Genomic DNA, 24,828 nt, shown 5'->3' with positions numbered 1-24,828 from the left:
CATGCCTGACGGCAGAGGTGGGTTTTAAGGAGCTTACGAAAGGCAAGGAGGGTGGGGGCAATTCTAATCTCTGGGGGGAGTTGGTTCCAGAGGGCCAGGGCTGCCACAGAGAAGGCTCTTTCCCTGGGTCCTGCCAGACGACATTGTTTAGTTGACGGGACCCGGAGAAGGCCAACTCTGTGGGACCTAACTGGTTGCTGGGATTCGTGCGGCAGAAGGCGGTCCCTGAGATAATCTGGTCCGGTGCCATGAAGGGCTTTATAGGTCATAACCAACACTTTGAATTGTGATCGGAAACTAATCGGCAACCAATGCAGACTGCAGAGTGTTGGTGTAACATGGGCATATTTGGGAAAGCCCATGATTGCTCTCGCAGCTGCATTCTGCACGAAGTTTCCGAACACTTTTCAAAGGTAGCCCCATGTAGAGAGCGTTACAGTAGTTGAGCCTCGAGGTGATGAGGGCATGAGCGACTGTGAGCAGTGAGTCCCGGTCCAGACTTTGCTTGTTGGACGGTATCAGAAGCGGAATCACATGATCCAAGGCAGTGCAGCCATTGGAAATATTAACTACCGGTAGTTGCCAAATGTCCAAATATTGATCACATGAACAGCAGTCACAAATGTGAAAATGGCCATAGGTCACTTGCTGTTGTAACTTCTAACAATCACTAAATTAACCGTTGTAAGTCATGGGCCAACTACATTTATATGGAGTGGGGAAAAGTAACAACATTTTGATTCGAAAGAAAAGTCCCCTCACCTTGAATTGTATTATCACGTAATTCCTTGACATAATGACCCCAGTCGAGAAATTTCTTTTTTTAATGTTTATTTATTGACTTTTACAAAATAAAAGAAAAATTAATATCCATTTCAATGGTCTCTTACAGATCATAACCTGTTTCCATTACAATTCTTGTTTACAAGTCTTTATGCAATATATTCAATTTAAGAGAGTAAAGATAGGAAGGAAAAAAATATGTGTGCTGCTTCTCTCTGTCTCTGTCTCTATGTCTCTCTAAATATGTACAGTATATGTGTGTGTGTATTACATGTTTTTGCTGTTTTAATTACATGTTTTAATACATATAGAATATAGTTGTCGGCTATGAATAAATTAACTGCCTTGAAATGGCCCTGGGTTGGGCCTAGAGGCAAAAAGGAGCTGTGACGTTCCTTCAATATACCAGGGTAATCCGACAGAAAAAAACATATATTTTCACATTTGTGACTGCTGTTCAATATTCAGACATTTGCCCTCACCCTCCTTGCCTTTCACAAGCTCCTTAAAACCCACCTCTGTCGTCAGGCATGGGGGAATTGAAATTTTCCCTTGCCCCTAGGCTTATAGAATTTATACATGGTATGTTTGTATGTATGATTGGTTCTTTAAATTGGGGTTTTTTAGATTAATTTTAATATTAGATTTGTTCACATTGTCTTTTTTATTGTTGTTAGCGCCCCGAGACTTCGGAGAGGGGCGGCATACAAATCTAATAAAATAAATAAATAAACAAACAAACAAACAAATAAATAAATACATGCAAAAACTATGGCCAAAGGGAGAAAAAAAAGGCATGCAGAACCTGGAATATGCAAGCGCCTTAGAGGTCATCTAGTCTGACCCTTTGCTCAAGCCATCAAACTTACACCCGGCTGGAGGTCGGTCAAGATTCTTGATCCTCAGGAAATCAACTTAGTATTAGTATGCATGTTGTTGTGATTGGCTAAGTTATGGGTTTTTAATTAGAGTTTTACAGTTTTCTAGATTGTAAATTCGACTTCTTTGTACAGTATTGTTTTGTATTTACATTGTGGTTGTAAGCCGCCCTGAGTCCTTCGGGATTGGGTGGCGTAGAAGTCGAATTAAACAAACAAACAAACTTGAGCAGAAATTCGGCATCTTCTGCTGCGAAACAACTCGTGGGAAACGACTCCTTCCCGCAAAGAAAGTCGTCGTGAGCCGCTAGAGGGCGCTGTCTCCAAACCAGAGGAGAAAAGCTGTAGCGCCTGGGAACTACCGCTCGGCCGTGGCGAGGCGAGATTTCCTGGCCGGAGTGGCCGCTCGTCCTTCCAGCTTCCGAAGGGCCCCGGTCGGACCCGAGCATGCAGGCCGGCAGGCGGGTGGCGGTGCACGTCTGCAAAGGGGGCGGCTTCCCGCAACAGGCCCGCTTCGAGCAGGTAGCGGGGCGGGGAAGACGCGTGGGGGGGGGGGAGGTGCTCGGGGGAGGGAGAGCAACAAGATCACATCAAAGGTTCGTTCGGACCCCTTTATAATGCCTCGCTAAGACACACACGCACCCCTTGGAATATTAAAGTCTTGGAGAAGGAGAAGAAGAAAGTAGTCCTCACAGAGGGGTGGCATATTATTATTATTATTATTATTAACAACAACAACAATAATAATATAAGAAAGTAGTCCTCAGAGGGGCGGCATAGAAACATAGAAGTCTGAGGGCAGAAAAAGACCTCATGGTCCATCTAGTCTGCCCTTATACTATTTTCTGTGTTTTATCTTAGGATGGATCTATGTTTATCCCAGGCATGTTTAAATTCAGTTACTGTGGATTTATCTACCACGTCTGCTGGAAGTTTGTTCCAAGGATCTACTACTCTTTCAGTGAAATAATATTTTCTCATGTTGCTTTTGATCTTTCCCCCAACTAACTTCAGATTGTGTCCCCTTGTTCTTGTGTTCACTTTCCTATTAAAACACTTCCCTCCTGGACCTTATTTAACCCTAATAATAATAATAATAATAATAATAATAATAATAATAATAATATAAGAAAGTAGTCCTCAGAGAGGGGCAACATAATAATAATAATAATAATAATAATAATAATAATAATAATAATAATAATAATAATAAAAGAAAGTAGTCCTCAGAGAAGGGGCGGCATAATAATAATAATATAAGAAAGTAGTCCCCAGAGGGGCAGCATATTATTATTGTTATTATTATTATTATTATTATTATTATTATTAATAATAATAATAATAAAAGAAAGTAGTCCTCAGAGAGGGGCAGCATAATAATAATAATAATAATAATAATAATATAAGAAAGTAGTCCTCGGAGAGGGGTGGCATATTAATAATATTAATAATAATAATAAAAGAAAGTAGTCCTCAGAGAGGGGCAGCATAATAATAATAATAATAATAATAATAATAATAATAATAATAATATAAGAAAGTAGTCCTCGAATCCATAGTACACCCAAATCTTAAAGGAAAAGGTAAGATTTGGAAATATAGTGATCTGTTAAATAATCAATTAAAATTAAGAACAAAACAAGAGTTATACGAGCTAGGTATAGATTTAGATTGGTGGCATTATATGCAGATTAGTTCTAGATATCAAATAGACGTAAAGACTTACATTTTTAAAAAAGAAAATAATGTATTGGGCAAATTATTATTCCAAAATCAAACAAAGACAATTGGAAATGTTTATAAATATTTACTAAATCATAGAACGATAGGTTGGATATTGAAAGATAATATGATCAGTTGGTGCAAAAATTTTGGCAAAGAGATTGATTTAGATACTTGGGAAAAGATATGGACCTATAATTGGAAAATAACAAAATCAATCTCTTTCAAAGAAAATCAAATTAAGATGTTTTATAGATGGCACCTTCCACCATATAGAATCTCTAAAATGTTTCCTTCGGTATCGCCCATTTGTTAGAAATGCAAAAAAGAAGTTGGTACATATTACCATGCATGGTGGACCTGTCCGGAGACAAAAATATTTTGGAATAAAGTAGAGAATTGGATAAATGAAATAACAAAGGAGAAGATTAAAAAATCTCCTGAATTTTTTCTATTGGGTATTTCAAATATAAAGTATAAAAAAGAAATTTACTATTTAATAATACATATATTGACCGCGGCACGAATAACATTCGCGCAGAAATGGAAAGAAAAGACGATACCGAAAGACTCTGAGGTGTTTAAAAAAATCATAGAGTGTGCAGAACTAGATATGATGACTAAAAGGTTGAACAATCAAACTGAAACAGAATTTTATAAAATTTGGGATAAAGTATATGATTGGTGGAATGTTAAAAATAGTATTAAAAATTAAACATATAAGAATAAATGATTACTTAAAAATTATAAGATAGAATTATATAGTTTATATAGTTCATATTATAACTAACCCAGAAGTGTTTAATATTATTTTCTTTTTGTATTACTAATAATTTGTTTATTGCTTTTTGATATATATATACATATAAGTATATTATTATTATTTTTTGTTCAAAAATATATATATATAAAGAAACTCAATCAATAATCTTAATTTTAAAAAAATCTATAATTAAATTTAATGATAATGTAATCTTCAAGTGTGGCTTTTCTGCTTAGATCTTGTAACAGTTAGAGCTTTTTATATTTTGTATTAGTTAGACTTCTATGATAAGTGGAGCAACAGTAGCTCCTTAAATGTTCAATGTTGTATGTCTTTGTTCGTTTTACTTTGAAAATAATAAAAAATATTTTTTTTAAAAAGAAAGTAGTCCTCGGAGAGGGGTGGCATATTAATAATATTAATAATAATAATAAAAGAAAGTAGTCCTCAGAGAGGGGCGGCATATTAATAATACAGTGATCCCCCGCTCGTTGCGAGGGTTCCGTTCCAGGACCCCCCGCAACGAGTGGGTTTTCGCGAAGTAGCGCTGCGGAAGTAAAAACACCATCTGCGCATGTGCAGATGGTGTTTTTACTCCCACAGCGCTAGCGAGGAGCCGAAGATTGGGGGGGGGGCGCGGCTGTTTGCCGCCGGCATGGAGGGGCTTCCTAGCAGCCCCCCCAAACCCGGGTTGGGGGTCCGGGGGGCGCTGGCTCTCGCCGCTTTCGAGCTGAATCCGGGAGCGAACTCGCTCCCGGGACTCAGCTGGAAAGCGCCGAGAACGAAAGGCAAGGAACGGCTTTTCCACGCCGTTCATTCTCGCCGCTTTCGAGCTGAATCCGGGAGCGAACTCGCTCCCGGACTCAGCTGGAAAGCGCCGAGAACGAAAGGCAAGGAACGGCTTTTCCACGCCGTTCATTCTCGCCGCTTTCGAGCTGAATCCGGGAGCGAACTCGCTCCCGGACTCAGCTGGAAAGCGCCGAGAACGAAAGGCAAGGAACGGCTTTTCCACGCCGTTCATTCTCGCCGCTGTCGAGCTGAATCCGGGAGCGAACTCGCTCCCGGACTCAGCTCGAAAGCGCCGAGAAGGAAAGGCAAGGAACGGCTTTTCCACCCCGTTCATTCTCGCCGCTTTTGAGCTGAATCCGGGAGCGAACTCGCTCCCGGACTCAGCTCGAAAGCGCCGAGAATGAACGGCGTGGGCGGGCGAAGGGCGGGCGGCAGCGAGGAGTTTGCGTGGGCGGTGGGGAAACTCCTCGCTGACGCCAGCAAGAGGGGGAAGACCTCAGGGAAGCCGCCCAGCAGCTGATCTCCCGGTTGCCATCTACGCATGCGTGCCCACGGGCACGCATGCGTAGATGGTATTTTGACTTCCGGGTTGAAAAATAGCGAAGTACCCTGTTCGCAATGGTTGGGGACGCAATAAACGGGGGATCACTGTAATATTAATAATAATAATAATTTTAAAAAAAGAAAGTAGTCCTCGGAGAGGGACGGCATATAAGAAGAGGAGAAGGAGAGGAGAAGATCTGAAAATCGAGCTGCAACGACTGGCATAAGCCAGTGAAAGTGGTCCCAGTGGTCCTTGGCATGCTGGGCGCAGTGCTAAAAGATCTCAGCGGATATTTGAAAACCATCAAAATTGACAAAATCTCCATCTGTCAACTGCAAAAAAGGCCACTTTACTGAGGTCGGCACAAATAATTAGCCACTACCTCACACAGTCCTAGGTGCTTGGGAAGTGCCCGACTGGTGATGAAATACAAAATCCAGCATAGTGATCTCATTTGCTGTGTTGTATTGACAACAACAACAACAACAACAACAACAACAACAACAATAATAATAATAATATAATACAAAATCCAGCATACCAATCTCATTTGCTTTTTTGCTCATTTGTTTTTTGTGAATAAAATAAACACAACAACAACAGAGTTGAAAGGGACCTTGGAGGTCTTCTAGTCCAACCCCCTTCTTAGGCAGGAAACCTTACATCAGTTCAGACAAAATGGTTATCCAACATCTTGAAAACCACCAGTGTTGGAACATTCACAACTTCTAGAGGCAAGCAGTTCCACGGATTAATTATTCTAACTGTCAGGAAGTTTCTCCTTAGTTCTAAGTTGCTTCTCTCCTTGTTTAGTTTCCACCCATTGCTTCTTTTTTAGGTGTGTGTGTGTATTTTTTTAAAAAAAATTCTCCACTCATAAACACGTACCATGTCATATACCTTCAATCTTCAATAGACTACAATAATTATCCATTTATTTTTGGTATTTATCATGCAACAAGTGCTGCCTCCTTTTCTTTTATCACCTGGATAGTCAACTATAAAATTTTCCAATATCCTTATTTACCACTCTCTTAGCTAATACATCTCATCAACTGCTTTTACTCATCTTATACGTTTAGGCCAAAGTACTTATTTTCAATTTTCATACATCTTTCTTTATTTCATATATATCTCTTAACCCTTATCTTATATTAATTGCCCCTTTCAAAGAAAAAAAACCCAAATTACTTATTCTTAAACATTAATGATCATATCAACTAAATCTTTCAAGTTATAATCATGACAGTAACATTACCAGGAAATAAAAACCAAGCTGTATCAATTCCATAGACATTAAAATTTAAATTTCTATCATTACATACTCATAACACAATCAACTTAAAATCACATCATTTATTTCATAATTAAAATATAATATGCAGGTATCAATCCACCTAATCAGTACAAATTTCTTTTCTTCAAAAATTGAATTAAAAATTCAGTCCAACCCCCCATTGCTATTTGTTCTAGCCTCAGGTGCTTTGGAGCAGTGTTTTTCAACCAGTGTGCCACGGCACACTAGTGTGCCGCGAGACATGGTCAGGTGTGCCGCGAAGCTCAGAGAGAAAGAAAGCAAGAGAGAGAGAGAGAAAGAGAGAAAGAAAGCAAGAGTGAGAGAAAAAAAGAGAAAGAAAGCAGGAGAAAAAGAGAAAGAGAACAAGAGAGAGAGAAAGAAGGCAAGAGAGAAAGAGAACAAAAGAAAGAGAAAGAGAGAGACAGACAGAGAAAGAGGGAGGGAAGGAGGTAGAGAAAGACATAGAGGGAGGTAGGGAGGGAGAGAGAAAGAGCAAAAAAGAGAGGAAGGAAGGAAGAGAAAGAAAGAGGGATGGAGAGAGAAAGAAAGAGGAAGGAAGGGAGAGAAAGAGGGAGGGAGAAAGAAATAGAGCGAAGGGGAGGAAGAGAGAGAGAATTTTTTGTCCAAACTTTTTTTAGCCCCCCCCCCCCCCAGCTCAATGTGCCCCAGGGTTTTTGTAAATGTAAAAAATGTGCCGCGGCTCAAAAAAGGTTGAAAATCACTGCTTTGGAGAATAGGTTGACTCCCTCTTCTTTGGGGCAACCCCTGAGATACTGGAAGACTGCTATCATGTCTCCCCTGGTGCTTCTTTTCATTAAACTAGATATACAGTGTTCCCTCGATTTTCGCGGGTTCGAACTTTGCGAAAAGTCTATACCACGGTTTTTCAAAAATATTAATTAAAAAAATACTTCGCAGGTTTTTTCCCTATACCACGGTTTTTCCTGCCCGATGACGTCATGTGTCATCACCAAACTTTCATCTGCCTTTAATAAATATTTTTTTAATAAACTTTAATAAATAAACATGGTGAGTAATAATCTAAATGGTTTCTAAGGGAATGGGAAATTGCAATTTAGGGGTTTAAAGTGTTAAGGAAAGGCTTGTGATACTGTTCGTAGCCAAAAATAGTGTATCTCTACATCTCTACTTCGCGGAAATTCGACATTCGCGGGCGGTTTCGGAACGCACCCCCCGCAAAAATCGAGGGAACACTGTACTCAATTCCTGCCATCGTTCTTCATATGTTTCAGCCTCCAAATCCTCTTTGTTGCTCTTCTCTGCACTTTTTCTAGAGTCTTAACATCCTTTTTGCATCGTGGCGACCAAAACTGAATGCAGTACAGTGGTCCCCCGATTATTGCGAGGGTTCCGTTCCAGGACCCCTCGCAATGATCGGTTTTTCGCGAAGTAGCGGTGCGGAAGTAAAAACACCATCTGCGCATGCGCAGATGGTGTTTTTACTTCCGCCGCAGCAGCGAGGAGCCGAAGATTGGGGTTTCCCCGCCGCCCACGCAAACTCCTCGCTGCTGCCGCGCCCGCCGCTTGTCTTGTCCGCCCGCCGCTTGTCCGCCGCCTGCCCGCGCGCCCGCCGCTCACCCGCCCTTCGCCCGCCCACGCCGTTCGCTCGCGCCGCTTCCCAGCTGAGTCCTGAAGCCAGAAGGCAAAGGCGAACTTCCGCGTTTGGCTTCGGGACTCAGCTGGGAAGCGGCGCTGGGGTTTCCCCACCGCCCACACAAACTCCTCGCTGCCGCTCGCCCGCCCTTCGCCCGCCCACGCCGTTCGCTCGCGCCGCTTCCCAGCTGAGTCCTGAAGCCAAACGCGGAAGTTCGCTTCAGGACTCAGCTGGGAAGCGGCGCGAGCGAACGGCGTGGGCGGGCGAAGGGCGGGCGAGCGGCAGCGAGGAGTTTGCGTGGGCGGTGGGGAAACTCCTTGCTGATGCCCGCCGCTCGCCCTCCCGCCAGCAAGAGGGGGAAGACCCAGGGAAGCCGCCCAGCAGCTGATCTGCCCGGCGCCATCTACGCATGCGTGGCCATAGAAAAAAGGGTGCGCATGCGCAGATGGTGTTTTGACTTCCGGGTTGAAAAATCGCCATATAGCCGTTCGCAATGATCGGGATCGCGATACCCGGGGGATCACTGTATTCCAAATGTGGCCTTATAAAGGCCTTATAAAGTGGTATTAACATTTCACGTGCTCACAAATTCTCCTTGGCTTCCAGAGCATTGTCGGCCACTGCTGTCCGGCCCAGAAAGACGGTGGCATTGTACACTGCGCTCTGAAACCCCTCCAGTTCCTCGTTTCCGACCGGGAGTTTCCTGGCTCCACTGGACTTCTCTTGAAGGTACGAAGAGGGCTGCCACATTGGGATAGGACCAGTAGCGAGGAGGACGCAGCAGTAGCAAAAGTTGAGCTGTGTGCAGTTTTGGGTGTGTTGTGCGCATGCGTGTCCCAGTATGGTTTTCCTTCTGCGCATGTCCGTTTTTTCACCGTTCTAGGCTTCAGTGAGGCCTAGAGGGGATTGTACACATGAACAGGGCACTGCAGGGGGGTACAGTCAGGTACACAGAACCATTAGAAAAATTTTGGCCAGGTACGCAGAAATAGTAGAAAAATTTTGGCTAGGTATGCAGAACCAGTAGAAAAATTTTGGCCAGGTATGCAGAACCAGTAGAAAAATTTTGGCCAGGTATGCAGAACCAGTAGAAAAATTTTGGCCAGGTATGCAGAGCCAGTAGAAAAATTTTGGCCAGGTATGCAGAAATAGTAGAAAAATTTTGGCCAGGTATGCAGAACCAGTAGAAAAATTTTGGCCAGGTATGCAGAACCAGTAGAAAAAATTTGGCTAGGTATGCAGAACCAGTAGAAAAAGTTTGGCCAGGTATGCAGAAATAGTAGAAAAAGTTTGGCCAGGTATGCAGAACCAGTAGAAAAATTTTGGCTAGGTATGCAGAACCAGTAGAAAAATTTTGGCCAGGTATGCAGAACCAGTAGAAAAATTTTGGCCAGGTATGCAGAACCAGTAGAAAAATTTTGGCCAGGTATGCATAACCAGTAGAAAAATTTTGGCTAGGTATGCAGAACCAATAGAAAAATTTTGGCTAGGTATGCAGAACCAGTAGAAAAATTTTGGCCAGGTATGCAGAAATAGTAGAAAAATTTTGGCCAGGTATGCAGAAATACAGTAGTAGAAAAAGTTTGGCCAGGTATGCAGAACCAGTAGAAAAAGTTTGGCCAGGTATGCAGAAATAGTAGAAAAATTTTGGCCAGGTATGCAGAACCAGTAGAAAAAGTTTGGCCAGGTATGCAGAACCAGTAGAAAAATTTTGGCCAGGTATGCAGAAATACAGTAGTAGAAAAAGTTTGGCCAGGTATGCAGAACCAGTAGAAAAATTTTGGCCAGGTATGCAGAAATAGTAGAAAAATTTTGGCCAGGTATGCAGAAATACAGTAGTAGAAAAAGTTTGGCCAGGTATGCAGAACCAGTAGAAAAATTTTGGCCAGGTATGCAGAACCAGTAGAAAAATTTTGGCCAGGTATGCAGAAATACAGTAGTAGAAAAAGTTTGGCCAGGTATGCAGAACCAGTAGAAAAATTTTGGCCAGGTATGCATAACCAGTAGAAAAATTTTGGCTAGGTATGCAGAACCAGTAGAAAAAGTTTGGCCAGGTATGCAGAAATACAGTAGTAGAAAAAGTTTGGCCAGGTATGCAGAAATAGTAGAAAAAGTTTGGCCAGGTATGCAGAAATAGTAGAAAAAGTTTGGCTAGGTATGCAGAACCAGTAGAAAAAGTTTGGCCAGGTATGCAGAACCAGTAGAAAAATTTTGGCTAGGTATGCAGAACCAGTAGAAAATTTTTGGCCAGGTATGCATAACCAGTAGAAAAATTTTGGCTAGGTATGCAGAACCAATAGAAAAATTTTGGCTAGGTATGCAGAACCAGTAGAAAAATTTTGGCCAGGTATGCAGAAATACAGTAGTAGAAAAATTTTGGCCAGGTATGCAGAAATAGTAGAAAAATTTTGGCCAGGTATGCAGAAATAGTAGAAAAATTTTGGCCAGGTATGCAGAAATACAGTAGTAGAAAAATTTTGGCCAGGTATGCAGAAATAGTAGAAAAATTTTGGCCAGGTATGCAGAAATACAGTAGTAGAAAAAGTTTGGCCAGGTATGCAGAACCAGTAGAAAAATTTTGGCCAGGTATGCAGAAATACAGTAGAAAAAGTTTGGCCAGGTATGCAGAACCAGTAGAAAAAGTTTGGCCAGGTATGCAGAAATAGTAGAAAAATTTTGGCCAGGTATGCAGAAATACAGTAGTAGAAAAAGTTTGGCCAGGTATGCAGAACCAGTAGAAAAATTTTGGCCAGGTATGCAGAAATAGTAGAAAAATTTTGGCCAGGTATGCAGAAATACAGTAGTAGAAAAAGTTTGGCCAGGTATGCAGAACCAGTAGAAAAATTTTGGCCAGGTATGCAGAACCAGTAGAAAAATTTTGGCCAGGTATGCAGAACCAGTAGAAAAATTTTGGCCAGGTATGCAGAACCAGTAGAAAAAGTTTGGCCAGGTATGCAGAAATAGTAGAAAAATTTTGGCCAGGTATGCAGAACCAGTAGAAAAATTTTGGCCAGGTATGCAGAACCAGTAGAAAAATTTTGGCCAGGTATGCAGAACCAGTAGAAAAAGTTTGGCCAGGTATGCAGAAATAGTAGAAAAAGTTTGGCCAGGTATGCAGAAATACAGTAGTAGAAAAAGTTTGGCCAGGTATGCAGAACCAGTAGAAAAAGTTTGGCCAGGTATGCAGAAATACAGTAGTAGAAAAAGTTTGGCCAGGTATGCAGAACCAGTAGAAAAAGTTTGGCCAGGTATGCAGAAATAGTAGAAAAATTTTGGCCAGGTATGCAGAAATACAGTAGTAGAAAAAGTTTGGCCAGGTATGCAGAAATAGTAGAAAAATTTTGGCCAGGTATGCAGAAATAGTAGAAAAAGTTTGGCCAGGTATGCAGAACCAATAGAAAAATTTTGGCCAGGTATGCAGAAATAGTAGAAAAATTTTGGCCAGGTATGCAGAAATACAGTAGTAGAAAAATTTTGGCCAGGTATGCAGAAATAGTAGAAAAATTTTGGCCAGGTATGCAGAAATAGTAGAAAAATTTTGGCCAGGTATGCAGAACCAGTAGAAAAATTTTGGCCAGGTATGTAAAATCAGTAGAAAAAGTTTGGCCAGGTATGCAGAACCAGTAGAAAAAATGTGATCCCCCCCCCCTCCTGGGCTCTAGGTATGTTTTTCCTGTCGTAGTAAATGAGGTTGAATGTGTATAATTTTAGAAGAACTCTGCGTGTATGTGTATATACACCTATGGCATATATACATAGAATTAAATAGTATATTTTGGATGCTCAGTAATAGCAAATAGATAGGAAAACTCTATCTCTTTGAGGCGAGGAGAGGCCAGGCACCCTAACCCAAATCCTTGACGTGAGTGACGTCAAGTTTGCCACTTTTAAGCCAGTCACATGACCTTTAAGCCAACCACCCACCCACCCACCCCGATCGCATGATTGTCAAGCCATTCCCACCTGGTGACGTGGCCAGCAAGTCACGCCCACAAAATAAGCCACGCCATTAGTGTGGTAGTAAAAAAATTTGCAGCCCTTAATTGGTGCACATGTGCGGAAGCGGTGTTGGGCACATGCTAGCAACACCCTCACGCACCCTTTTGGCGCTTGAACCAAAAACGGTTCGCCATCACTGATCTAGACTTGTTCTTTTCCTGTTTTTTTCCAGCGCCCCCCCTTCTGCCCCATCAAGCATTTGACTGCAGAGCAAACGGCCTCTCTCCCCGCGGAGGCCCGACGCCAGGGGGTGGATGTCGGGGTGGCTGTTCTCCTGGAGTCGGGCAGCGGAAAGGTTTTGTTGACCCGTCGGGCCAGGACGCTTAGCCTCTTTCCCAATAGTTGGGTGCCTCCTGGTAAGAAGACCCAGAGGAGTGGGGCAGTGATGGGCCGCCAGTCGCCGGCGCTTATACTATGCTCCATGCGCGTACCTGCAGATGGGACACACAGTCGCTCGCATGACATTTGGCTTGTGCGCATGTGCGAGCGAAATAAGGGAGACACCGTCGAAATAGGGGGAAATCACCCAAATCTCGGGTGCAGAAATATCCTCACGTGAGTGAGATTTGGGTAAAAATTGCCGCTTTTTTGCTTCTACGTATGAGCAGCAACCGAAATCTCATGCGAGCGAAATACGGGAGAACCACCCAAATCTCGCGTGCATGAGCGTCCTCGCGTGAGTGAGATTTGGGTGAATATCGCTGCTTTTTTGCCTCCACGCATACGTGTAAGCAAAAAAGCAGTGAAAATCACCCAAATCTCGCCCGAGGGTCCTCACACGAGCGAGATTTGGGCAAAACCCACTGCTTTTTTTCTTCCGTGCATGCGCAGCAACCAAAATATCGCGCAAGCATCCTTGTGCAAGTGAGATTTTGGCAAAAATTGCCACCTTTTTTGCTTCCGCACATGCATGGAAGCAAAGCAGCGAATATTGCCCAAATCTCACACGCACCAGGACACTCGCACGAGATTTGGGTTGTTTCCCCCTATTTCGATGGTATTATTATTATTATTATTATTATTATTATTATTATTATTATTATTATTATTTATTAGATTTGTATGCCACCCCCCTCCATAGACTCGGGGCGGCTCACAACAATAATAAAACAGTATATAATAAACAAATCTAATATTTAAAAAGTATCTAAAAACCCATTAATTTAAAAACCATTCAACGCAAGCATACCATACATAAAACTGTATAAGCCAGGGGGAAATGTCTCAATTCCCCCATGCCTGACAGCAGAGGTGAGTTTTAAGAAGGTTTTATTTATTTATTTATTTATTACTTAGATTTGTATGCCGCCCCTCTCCGAAGACTCGGGGCGGCTCACAACAGGTTGCGAAAGGCAAGGAGGGTGGGGGCAGTTCTAATCTCCGGGGGGAGCTGGTTCCAGAGGGTCGGGGCCGCCACCGAGAAGGCTCTTCCCCTGGGTCCCACCAAACGACATTGTTTAGTCGACAGGACCCAGAGAAGGCCAACTCTGTGGGACCTAACCGGTCGCTGGGATTCCTGCGGCAGAAGGCGGTCTCGGAGATATTCTGGTCCCAGTATTCTGGTATCTCCCAGTTGTGTGCGTGCACGGCTCCAGACCTACTGGAGCTGTGCACCTGAGCTCTGCTCCCGCCACTGGAGTGCGAGGGGGAGGAATCGGGTGCGCGAGGATGGGAAGACTTACAAAAACCCCTGTGGCTCCAAGGATAGCAATACCACTTAAGACTTATATACCGCTTCACAGGTGAATCACTTAACAACCGGCATGAAAGGTCGTAAAATGGAGTAAAGCTCCCTTAACCGTTGTCTTGCTTAACAACATAAATTTGGGGGGGGGTGGACTTGTCATAAGGCGAGGACAACCTGTACTAAATCCCAAGTTTTTAGAAGCAACCATCGACAAGGGCAGATATTACGATTTTTTTTCCCCTTGCAGGCGGCCATATTGAACCGGAAGAAGAGGTAAGTAAGGCCTTTTTTTAAATCCAAAACCAGAAAAGGAGAATCCGGAGATTTATTTATAATAAGCTTCTTGTGTATACAAATATAAAGTACAGTGGTACCTCTACTTACGAACTTCATTCGTTCCGTCACCAGGTTCTTAAGTAGAAAAGTTTATAAGAAGAAGCAATTCTTCCCATAGGAATCAATGTAAAAGCAAATAATGTGTGCGATTGGGGAAACCACAGGGAGGGTGGAGGCCCTGTTCCCTCCCAGGGGAGTCCTAGAGAGGTCCCATGGAGGCTTCTCCCTGCCTTTTCTGGACCTGTTTCCCCCCAGGAGATTCCTAGAGAGGCCCCACAGAGGCTTCTCCCTGCCTTTTCCAGCCCTATTTCCTTCCAGGAGATTCCTAGAGAGGCCCCATGGAGGCTTCTCCCTGCCTTTTCCGGCCCTGTTTCCTCCCAGGAGATTCCCAGAGAGACTCCATGGAGGCTTCTCCCTGCCTTTTCCGGCCCTGTTTCCTCCCAGGAGATTCCGAGAGGCCCCACAGAGATTTCTCCCCACCTTTTCCGGCCCTGTTTCCCCCCCAGGAGATTCCTAGAGAGACTCCATGGAGGCTTCTCCCTGCCTTTTCCGGCCCTGTTTCCCCCCCAGGAGATTCCTAGAAAGACCCCACAGAGGCTTCTCCCCGCCTTTTCCAGCCCTATTTCCTTCCAGGAGATTCCTAGAGAGGCTCCACAGAAGCTTCTCCCCGCCTTTTCCGGTTACAGTTTTGGAGGCTCGGGTTTGTAAGTGGAAAATGGTTCTTGAGAAGAGGCAAAAAAAATCTTGAACACCCAGTTCTTATCTAGAAAAGTTCGTAAGTAGAGGCATTTGTAGGTAGAGGTACCACTGTATTAACCTAGTTACAATGTGAATGGTTAATAGGTGACACATAGCATATAGACAAATTCCTTTCAGGGTATGATTCCTAAACAAACAGAAGAGTATCTAATTAGTTTTCACCTTAGACAAACAGAAGGGTTTTAATTACCTTGGGTAAACGGAAGCTTAAATGGATAATCATTTCCTTAAGCTAATCAAAGGAGTGGGTCCCCTCTACCAGGCACATAGGCTTAATCCTATCATATCCACAGAGGGCATTCCACATTCTTATAGACATGGATAGCTGACCCATATTTTACCCTTTTCCCTAGATACAAATAACTTTTAGATTTAAATAAGAGAAGAATAGGATGCTTTATTGGCAAGATAGGTTTGCCATATTGTTGCAATAATCGACAATAGCCTACAGGCCTTCCAGGCGGGTTAGAAGAGGGATCCCCAATAACCTGTGGGAGGTCAGAGAGCCTCTTCTGAGTTTCAGCTGCCCTGATGCTCCCACATTTCAGGATCTGCCTCTTCTCCCCACCCTTGTTTCTTTTTGTCCATAGCTACTAGAGGCCGGGCTAAGGGAGCTACAGGAAGAGACTGGTTTGCAGCTGAAGGACGGGGAATTCTCCTGGCAACCATTGGCCCTATGGGAGGTAAGAGGATCCCAAGATGGGTCTTCTTTTTGTTTTTGATTTTTTAAAATAATTTTTATTAAGTAATTTTAAAAACCATATACAATGGTACCTCTACCTACAAACGCCTCTACTTACGAACTTTTATAGATAAGCTTTTCCGGCCCTGTTTCCTCCCAGGAGATTCCTAGAGAGGCCCCACGGAGGCTTCTCCCCGCCTTTTCCGGCCCTGTTTCCTCCCAGGAGATTCCTAGAGAGGCCCCACGGAGGCTTCTCCCCGCCTTTTCCGGCCCTGTTTCCTCCTAGGAGATTCCTAGAGAGGCCCCACGGAGGCTTCTCCCTGCCTTTTCCGGTTACAGTTTTGGAGGCTCAGGTTTTTAAATGGAAAATGGTTCTTGAGAAGAGGCAAAAAAAATCTTGAACACCCGGTTCTTATCTAGAAAAGTTCGTAAGTAGAGGCGTTGGTAGGTAGAGGCACCACTGTATATGGTGGTACATCCTGAGACCTTGCTTACATTTCCAACATTTTGCAGATAGATCAGGAAACATTTTTGTGATGATTCAGGTGTGGGTCATATCAGGTGAGGGTCTTGTGTTGTGTCTTGTGATGGATGAGTGGAGAGGTGTGAAGGGCAGGTTATATTAGGTGGGGGTCATTGGGAAGTGAAGTCCTACTTTGGGTGGTCAGTGTTGTCACTGTTTGGTTGTGTGGTTGATGTGAATTCTGAAGGGTTATTATTATTATTATTTACTAGATTTGTATGCCGCCCCTCTCCGCAGACTCGGGTTCACAGGCTGGTGGTAGGTCAATGCGCCTGTTGATGGAATTGCTTGAGGAGTGCCTGGTGAAACTGGGCAGGCACTCTCCTCATGAGTGGTCCCCTCCATCTGAGCTGATCCCGCCTCTTCTGTGAGACCACATTTGGAGTACTGTGTTCAGTTTTGGAGACCCCACGTACAAAAATATATTGACAAAATTGACCGGATCTAAAGACGGGCTACAAGAATGGTGGAAGGTCTTAAGCATAAAACGTATAAGGAAAGACTTCATGAACTCAATCTATATAGTCTGGAGGACAGAAGGGAAACCCTCTGGAACCAACTCCCCCCAGAGATTAGAATTGCCCCCACCCTCCTTGCCGTTCGTAAGCTACTGAAAACCCACCTCTGCCATCAGGCATGGGGGAATTGAGATCCTCTTTCCCCCTAGGCCTTTACAATTCTATGCATGGTATGTCTGTATGTATGTTTGGCTTTTATATTAATGGGGTTTTAATCGTTTTTAGTATTAGATTACTATTGTACACTGTTTTATTGTTGCTGTTAGCCGCTCCGAGTCTCACAAATCCAATAGATAGATAGATAGATAGATAGATAGATAGATAGATAGATAGATAGATAGATAGATAGATAGATAGATAGATAGATAGATAAAGGGGGGACATGATCGAAACATTTAAATATGTTAAAGGGTTAAATAAGGTCTAGGAGGGAAGTGTTATTAATAGGAAAGTGAACACAAGGACAAGGGGGCACAATCTGAAGTTAGTTGGGGGAAAGATCAAAAGCAACATGAGAAAATATTATTTGACTGAAAGAGTAGTAGATCCTTGGAACAAACTTCCAGCAGACGTGGTAGATAAATCCACAGCAACTGAATTTAAACATGCCTGGGATAAACATATATCCATCCTTAGATAAAATACAGGAAATAGTATAAGGGCAGACTAGATGGACCATGAGGTCTTTTTCTGCCGTCAGACTTCTATGTTTCTATGTTTCTTCTGCACTATCCAAGCTCTTGCATCACAAAGGACTTTGATCACACGAGCAGCTTGGCCGATGATTCTCGTGTCTCTCCAATCAAAATTGAATCTTGTATTGGTCCACGAATGAAACATTTAGAAACCAACCCACAAACTCAGAGAACAAACCTCCACCCTCATCCTACAGGCGAGTTGCAGATATTAGTCCACCATTGCAAACCCATCCTACCTTCTTTTGTCTCCCCCTGCAGTCTGTGTATCCCCCCCGGCTGAGCCAAGGTTTGCCCCAACGCCATCATATCGTGGCCTACCTCCACTTGGCATTGCACGAGAACCACCAGCAGCTCCAGGTGAGTGGAGCACTTTGGCCAGGCTCAGGTGTCAATATGTTGCCCTCAATAGCAATAGCATTATAGCAATATATAGCAACTTCAAAAGAGACGTTCAAACTCTGGAGAAGGTGCAGAAAAGAGCAACCAAAATGATTAGGGGACTTGAAACCAAGACTTACAAAGAGAGATTGAGGGAACTGGGCATGGATAGCCTAGAGAAAAGGAGGGCCAGAGGGGACATGATAGCTGTATACAGGTATACGAGGGGTTGCCACAGAGAGGAGGGGGTCATTCTATTCCCCAGGCCCAGAGCACCAGAGGGCTGGACGAGGAACAATGGCTGGAAGCTGACCAAGGAGAGATTCAACTTAGAAGTAAGGGAGAACTTCCTGACGGTCAGAGCGATCAACCTGCCTGCGGAGGTTGTGAACTCCCCAACTCTGGACACTTTCAAGAGGAGATTGGTCTGCCACTTGGCTGGGGTGCTTTAAGATGCCTGCTCAGGCAGAGGGTTGGACTTGATGACCTGCATAGTCCCTTTCAACTCTAACAATCAATCAATCAATCAATCAATCAATCAATCAATAGAGCCTTCTCTGTGGCGGCACTGACCCACTGGAATCAGCTCCCTCCAGAGATTAGAACTGCCCCTACCCTCTTTGCCTTTCGTAAACTCCTTAAAACCCACCTCTGTCGTCAAGCGTGGTGGAACCGAGACATCTCCCCCTGCCTATGTAGTTTTAGTGCATGATATGACTGTATGTATGTTTTTTATATTGGGGTTCCTTGCTTTTAGATTTTAAATGTACAAGTGTTATTTTAGATTTTGAATTATTAGATTTGTCAATGTATATTGTTTTTGTCACTGCTGTGAGCCGGCCCGAGTCTGCGGAGAGGGGCAGCATACAAATCTAATTAATTAATGTATGCTGCCCCTCTCCGCCGACTCGGGCCGGCTCACAGCAGTGACAAAAACATTTAATAGCATTTAGACTTAGATGCCACTTCGTAGTGCTTTTACAGCCCTCTCTTAAGTGGTTTGCAAGATCAGCATATTACAGAATCAGCATTTTTGGGTCCTCATTTGACCCACCTTGGAAGGACGGAAGGGTGAGTGAACCTTGAGCCAGTGGTGAGAATTGAACTGCTGAACTACAGCTAGCAATTAGCTGAAGTAGCCTTCAGCGCTGCATTCTAACCAGTGCGCGACCCCGGCTCTAATCTGGGTCCTCATTTTACCAACCTCGGAAGGACGGAAGGCTGAATCAACCTTGAGCCTACTGAGAATTGAACCACCAGCAGTGGGCAGAGTAACCAGCAATACTGCAATCTAACCAGTGCACCATGACATCCCCTGGTATTAATTCCACAGATTGACTTGATCTTTCCTCAGAGAGCCCGAGATGACATGCACTAGGGGTCTCCCTTCATTTTTTTAATCCACAACAGCCTTGCGAGGTGTTGTGTATACTCCTGTTCAGTTTGGGGATTTCGCAGATTCTGATTGAGATAGTGTTTACGAATTAGTGGCAGGTCCTGATTTACAGGCAGAAGAACAAGGGGGAGACCAACCACAGGACGTTTCTATGAGTTCAGACTCCAGTGAAGGAGAGACAGATAATCGATGGTTAAATCCTCATTTCAGACGATTACAGAGACGAAGAGAACAAGTGTCAGGGAAGAAATATTAAGGAGAGGGACGGGTTAATTAATTAAGTAATTAATTCGTCACAGTCTGGGTGTCAGCGGGGAAGAAGGAGTTTTCAATTCTGCTATAAATCAACACGGAAGTGCCGTTCCGCGGCTTTGAAATAAGCTTGGCTTTATTTGTCTTTTAACTGCCGTTTTTATTACTCTGGGCTAATGCTGCCTAGCCATAAATCTCTCCACCAAAGGGAGGAATGCTCAGAGAATGTTTTAAGTTGATTTAACCACTAAAGAATGAGATAAAAGTGCTTGCCTGCCAATGACGTAGTGGTAACAGGAGAAAAAAAATAAAGATGACGTTTTGTTTTATAAATCTCTGCATTCGGCAAGCCTTTATTCCAATTAGCAAAGGCTCTAGCCGGAAACCAGAACACGAGGTAGGCTGGATGGAAAGAGCTAGTCAGACAAGCCTTGGTTATTGCTTATAAAGCCCTACACGGCTTAGGGCCTGACTATTTACAGGACCGTCACCTGCCACATTCCTCCCAGAGGCTTATGAGATCGCACAGAATCGGCCTCCTCCAGGTCCCGTCGATGAAACAATGTAGGTTGGCGGGACCGTAGGGGAGGGCCTTTTCTGTTCCCTCCGGGGCTCTTTGGAACCATCTCCCACCTCACTCCCGATATTCGCACTGTTCCCACTCTACTGGCTTTTTGAAAAGCCGTAAAGCAAGAACATGCTTGGCTGCATAGCTAGAGGTATAACAAGCAGGAAGAGGGAGATTATGATCCCCTTATATAGAGTGCTGGTGAGACCACATTTGGAATAATACTGTGTTCAGTTCTGGAGACCTCACCTACAAAAAGATATTGACAAAATTGAACGGGTCCAAAGACGGGCTACAAGAATGGTGGAAGGTCTTAAGTATAAAACGTATCAGGAAAGACTTCATGGACTCAATCTGCATAGTCTGGAGGACAGAAGGAAAAGGGGGGACATGATCGAAACATTTAAATATGTTAAAGGCTTAAATAAGGTCCAGGAGGGAAGTGTTTTTAATAGGAAAGTGAACACAAGAACAAGGGGACACAATCTGAAGTTAGTTGGGGGAAAGATCAAAAGCAACATGAGAAAATATTATTTCACTGAAAGAGTAGTAGATCCTTGGAACAAACTTCCAGCAGACGTGGTGGATAAATCCACAGGAACTGAATTTAAACATGCCTGGGATAAACATAGATCCATCGTAAGATAAAATACAGAAAATAGTATAAGGGCAGACTAGATGGACCAGGAGGTCTTTTTCTGCCGTCAGTCTTCTATGTTTCTATGTAACAACAGAGTTGGAAGGGATCCTGGAGTTAGGGTTAGGGTTAGCATGACAAGCAGGGAGAAGTAGAGAAGCAAAAGGCCATTTTGTGCTGCGGAATAGGAAGAACGGAGGGAGCCTGCTTGAATTGCATATTGATCCAGATCTTTCGACAGGCCAGGCTGAGGCCCAATGAAGCCGAGGTCAACGCTATCACTTGGCTGGACCGTCCCACCGTAGCATCCATTTCGGCGACGGAAGATGCAGAAGGCGAGGCCCCAGGGATGGGCAAGGAGGCACCGTCTACCGTCAGGTAGGTGGCAGGGAAGAGCACCCCAGCTTTGTGGCCCATCTCCCCAAACACAACAAACCTCTGAAGTTACCGTGTTTTCAGAGTATAAGACACACCGGAGTATAAGCCCTACGTGGCATCGGACCAGAATATCTCCGAGACCGCCTTCTGCTGCACGAATCCCAGCGGCCGGTTAGGTCCCACAGAGTTGACCTTCTCCAGGTCCCGTCGACCAAACAATGTTGGCTGGCAGGACCCAGGGAAAGAGCCTTCTCTGTGGCGGCCCCGGCCCTTAGGAATCAACTCCCTCCAGAGATTCGAATAGCCCCCACCCTCCTTGCCTTCCGTAAAATGCTGAAGAATGAGATAAAAGTGTTTGCCTGCCAATGACGTAGTTGTAACAGGAGAAAAAAATAAACCTTTGTCGCCAGGCGTGGGGATAATTACCACTTCTCCCCCTTTTTATTATGTTTTCGGCCTCACTGTATGATAGATTAGGTTGAACGTGTATGATTGTATAGATAGGGATTTTAATATGTATTAATGTTTTTAAATTGATTTAACTTTTATTATTAGATATGTATTGTATTGTGTCACTATTATGTTGTGAGCCGCCCCGAGTCTTCGGAGAGGGGCGGCATACAAATCTAATAAAATATAACTATAACTATAAGATGCCCTTTAGTTTTGGGGGGGAAAGGGAATAGAATCTGTTTACCAGGTATTCATCAGGCTAGCGCCCTTAGTCTGGTCAGTTTCAGCACATTATTTTATCCCCTGGTTAGGGCTTTAAAAAAAATTATTTGGAGAGAGTAACAATGAAAGAGCTTGTTTTGTTTTGCTGTATTGTTTTATTGTTGTTGTGAGCCGCCCCGAGTTTTCGGAGAGGGGCGGCATACAAGTCTAATAAATTAATTATTATTACTATTGTAATACAGTGTTCCCTCGATTTTCGCGGGGGATGCGTTCCAAGACCACCTGCGAAAGTTGAATTTCCGCAAAGTAGAGATGTGGAAGTAAATACAGTGATCCCTCGATTATCGCGAGGGTTCCGTTCCAAGACCCCTCGCGATAATCGATTTTTCGCGATGTAGGGTTGCGGAAGTAAAAACACCATCTGCGCATGCGCGCCCTTTTTTCCATGGCCGCGCATGCGCAGATGGTGGCGTTTGCGTGGGCGGCGGGGAAACCCCGATCTTCGTCTGCTTGCTGCTGCTGCGGCCGCCCAGCAGCTGATCTGCTCGGCGGCAGCAGTGAGGAGCCGAATCGGGCTTTCCCCTTTGCGTGGGCGGCGGGGAAACCCCGATCTTCGTCTGCTCGCTGCTGCTGCGGCCGCCCAGCAGCTGATCTGCTCGGCGGCAGCAGCAGCGAGCAGACGAAGATCGGGGTTTCCCCGCCGCCCACGCAAAGGGGAAACCCCGGCTCCTCGCTGATGCCCCCGCCCGCCCGCCGCCCGCCAGCAAGAGGGGGAGAGATAGAGAAAGAGAGAGAAGGAAAGAAAGAGATGAGAGAGGGAGGAAGAGAGTGTGAGAGAGGAAGAAGCAAGATAGAGAAAGAGAGAGAGAAAGAAAGATGAGAAAGGAAGAGAGTGACGTCATCGGGTGGGAAAAATCACGATATAGCGTTTCGCGAAGATCGAGATCACGAAAATCGAGGGATCACTGTACACTATTTTTGGCTATGAACAGTATCACAAGCCATCCCTTAACACTTTAAACCCCTAAATTGCAATTTCCCATTCCCTTAGCAACCATTTAGATTATTACTCACCATGTTTATTTATTAAAGTTTATTAAAAAAATATTTATTAAAAGCGGACGAATGTTTGGTGATGACATATGATGTCATCGGGCAGGAAAAACCGTGGTATAGGGGAAAAACCCGCGAAGTATTTTTTAATTAATATTTTTGAAAAACTGTGGTATAGACATTTCGCGAAGTTCGAACCCGCGAAAATCGAGGGAACACTGTACGTTGCAAGCCTCTTCGGAGAGGGGCGGCATAGAAACCCAATAAATGAATGAATGAATGAAAATAAATGAATAAAAGAATAAATAAATTTTTGAATATCTTGGGTTTTTTTTCATTTTGAGCAGTATCGTCGAACTGGAGAATGGCTCGGCCAAGACCGTGGCAATCCCCACCGCCGCCTTCCTGGCCACGGCACAAGGGGGAAACGTGGAGCGGGTCAGCACCGGGACCAAGTATGCCCTCCGGCAGTGGCTGAACATGTCCTCCCTCTGAGTGGCCGAGGATGCTCAAAACGTCTGGAAAGCAAGAAGACCAATCCCTGGGCAGGACTCCGGGGTCCAGTCTGCGCCTTTCAAGTGAACTTAGCAATATTTGGCTCCAACCATCAAAAAATTCTTGGTTTTTGTATTGGAACAGCAGAAGAAACGGCGTCCAGGTCATTTGTTGGATTGCCAAAAGAGAGCAAATCTAATTTAGCCTTTCCCGTTACAGTTAGTCCTCAACTTATAACAGTTTGGTTATAAGTCTTCGGAGAAGGGTGGCATACAAGTCTAATTAATAGTAGTAGTAGCAGGGGAAGAGCCTTCTCTGTGGCGGCCCCGGCCCTCTGGAACCAACTCCCCCCGGAGATTAGAACTGCCCCCACCCTCCTTGTCTTTCGTAAACTACTCAAGACTCACTTATACCGCCAGGAATGGGGGAGTTGAGACACCTTTCCCCCAGGCTTTTTTATACTTTGTTTTGTTTGGTATGAATGTGCTGTTTGATTTTTTAAATGATAGGGTTTTATATGTTTAATATTAGATTTGTTCTACTACTATTTGTTTTTATTACTGTTGTGAGCCGCCCCGAGTCTTCGGAGAGGGGCAGCATACAAATCTAATTAATAATAATAATAATAATAATAATAATAATAATAATAATAATATGTCAATACAACACAGCAAACGAGATCACTATGCTGGATTTCATATTTCGTCACCAGTCGGGCGCTTCCCAAGCACCTAGGATTATTATTATTATTATTATTATTATTATTATTATTATTATTATTATTCCTTCCTTCCATCTTTCCTTCTTTCCTTCCATTTGTAGGTTAATTGATAAATTGAATTAATATTATTTATTTATTATTTATTTATTATTTAGATTTGTATGCCGCCCCTCTCCGAGGACTCGGGGCGGCTCACAGCAGAGAAAAACAAATCATAAATAATCTGAATACATTTAAAACATTTAAGATTTAAAAAGAAACCCCATATAGTACATACACACTCACAAGCATACCATACACAATTTAAACATGCCCAGGGGGAGATGTCTTAGTTCCCCCATGCCTGACGGCAAAGGTGGGTTTTAAGGAGTTTACGGAAGGCAGGTAGAGTAGGGGCAGTTCTAATCTCCGGGGGGAGTTGGTTCCAGAGAGCCGGTGCCGCCACAGAGAAGGCTCTTCCCCTGGGGCCCGCCAACCGACACTTTAGTTGACGGGACCCGGAGAAGGCCCACTCTGTGGGACCTAATCGGTCGCTGGGATTCGTGCGGCAGGAGGCAGTCTCGGAAAGACTTAATGAACTCAATCTATATAGTCTGGAGGATAGAAGGGAAAGGGGGGGACATGATCAACACATTTAAATACGTTAAAGGGTTAAATAAGGTTCGGGAGGGAAGTGTTTTTA

At 43.9% G+C, this 24,828-nt stretch overlaps 1 protein-coding gene across 1 annotated transcript; it reads left to right on the top strand.

Annotated features, from left to right (window-relative positions):
* The first annotated feature begins 1,790 nt into the window (after nucleotides 1-1,790).
* Nucleotides 1,791-23,737, top strand: NUDT17 (nudix hydrolase 17). The gene is made up of 8 exons (XM_070766747.1): nucleotides 1,791-2,183; nucleotides 8,998-9,120; nucleotides 12,563-12,746; nucleotides 14,325-14,350; nucleotides 15,763-15,855; nucleotides 17,852-17,950; nucleotides 21,066-21,202; nucleotides 23,278-23,737. Exons 1-8 carry the CDS (start codon nucleotides 2,109-2,111, stop codon nucleotides 23,423-23,425), a joined length of 885 nt encoding a protein of 294 aa, XP_070622848.1. The 5' UTR covers nucleotides 1,791-2,108; the 3' UTR covers nucleotides 23,426-23,737.
* Nucleotides 23,738-24,828: the final 1,091 nt, after the last annotated feature.

The sequence above is a fragment of the Erythrolamprus reginae genome, chromosome 13, assembly GCF_031021105.1.
Source record: "Erythrolamprus reginae isolate rEryReg1 chromosome 13, rEryReg1.hap1, whole genome shotgun sequence".
NCBI classification, from domain to species: domain Eukaryota; kingdom Metazoa; phylum Chordata; class Lepidosauria; order Squamata; family Dipsadidae; genus Erythrolamprus; species Erythrolamprus reginae.
This window is presented reverse-complemented; position numbering and strand designations above follow the sequence as displayed.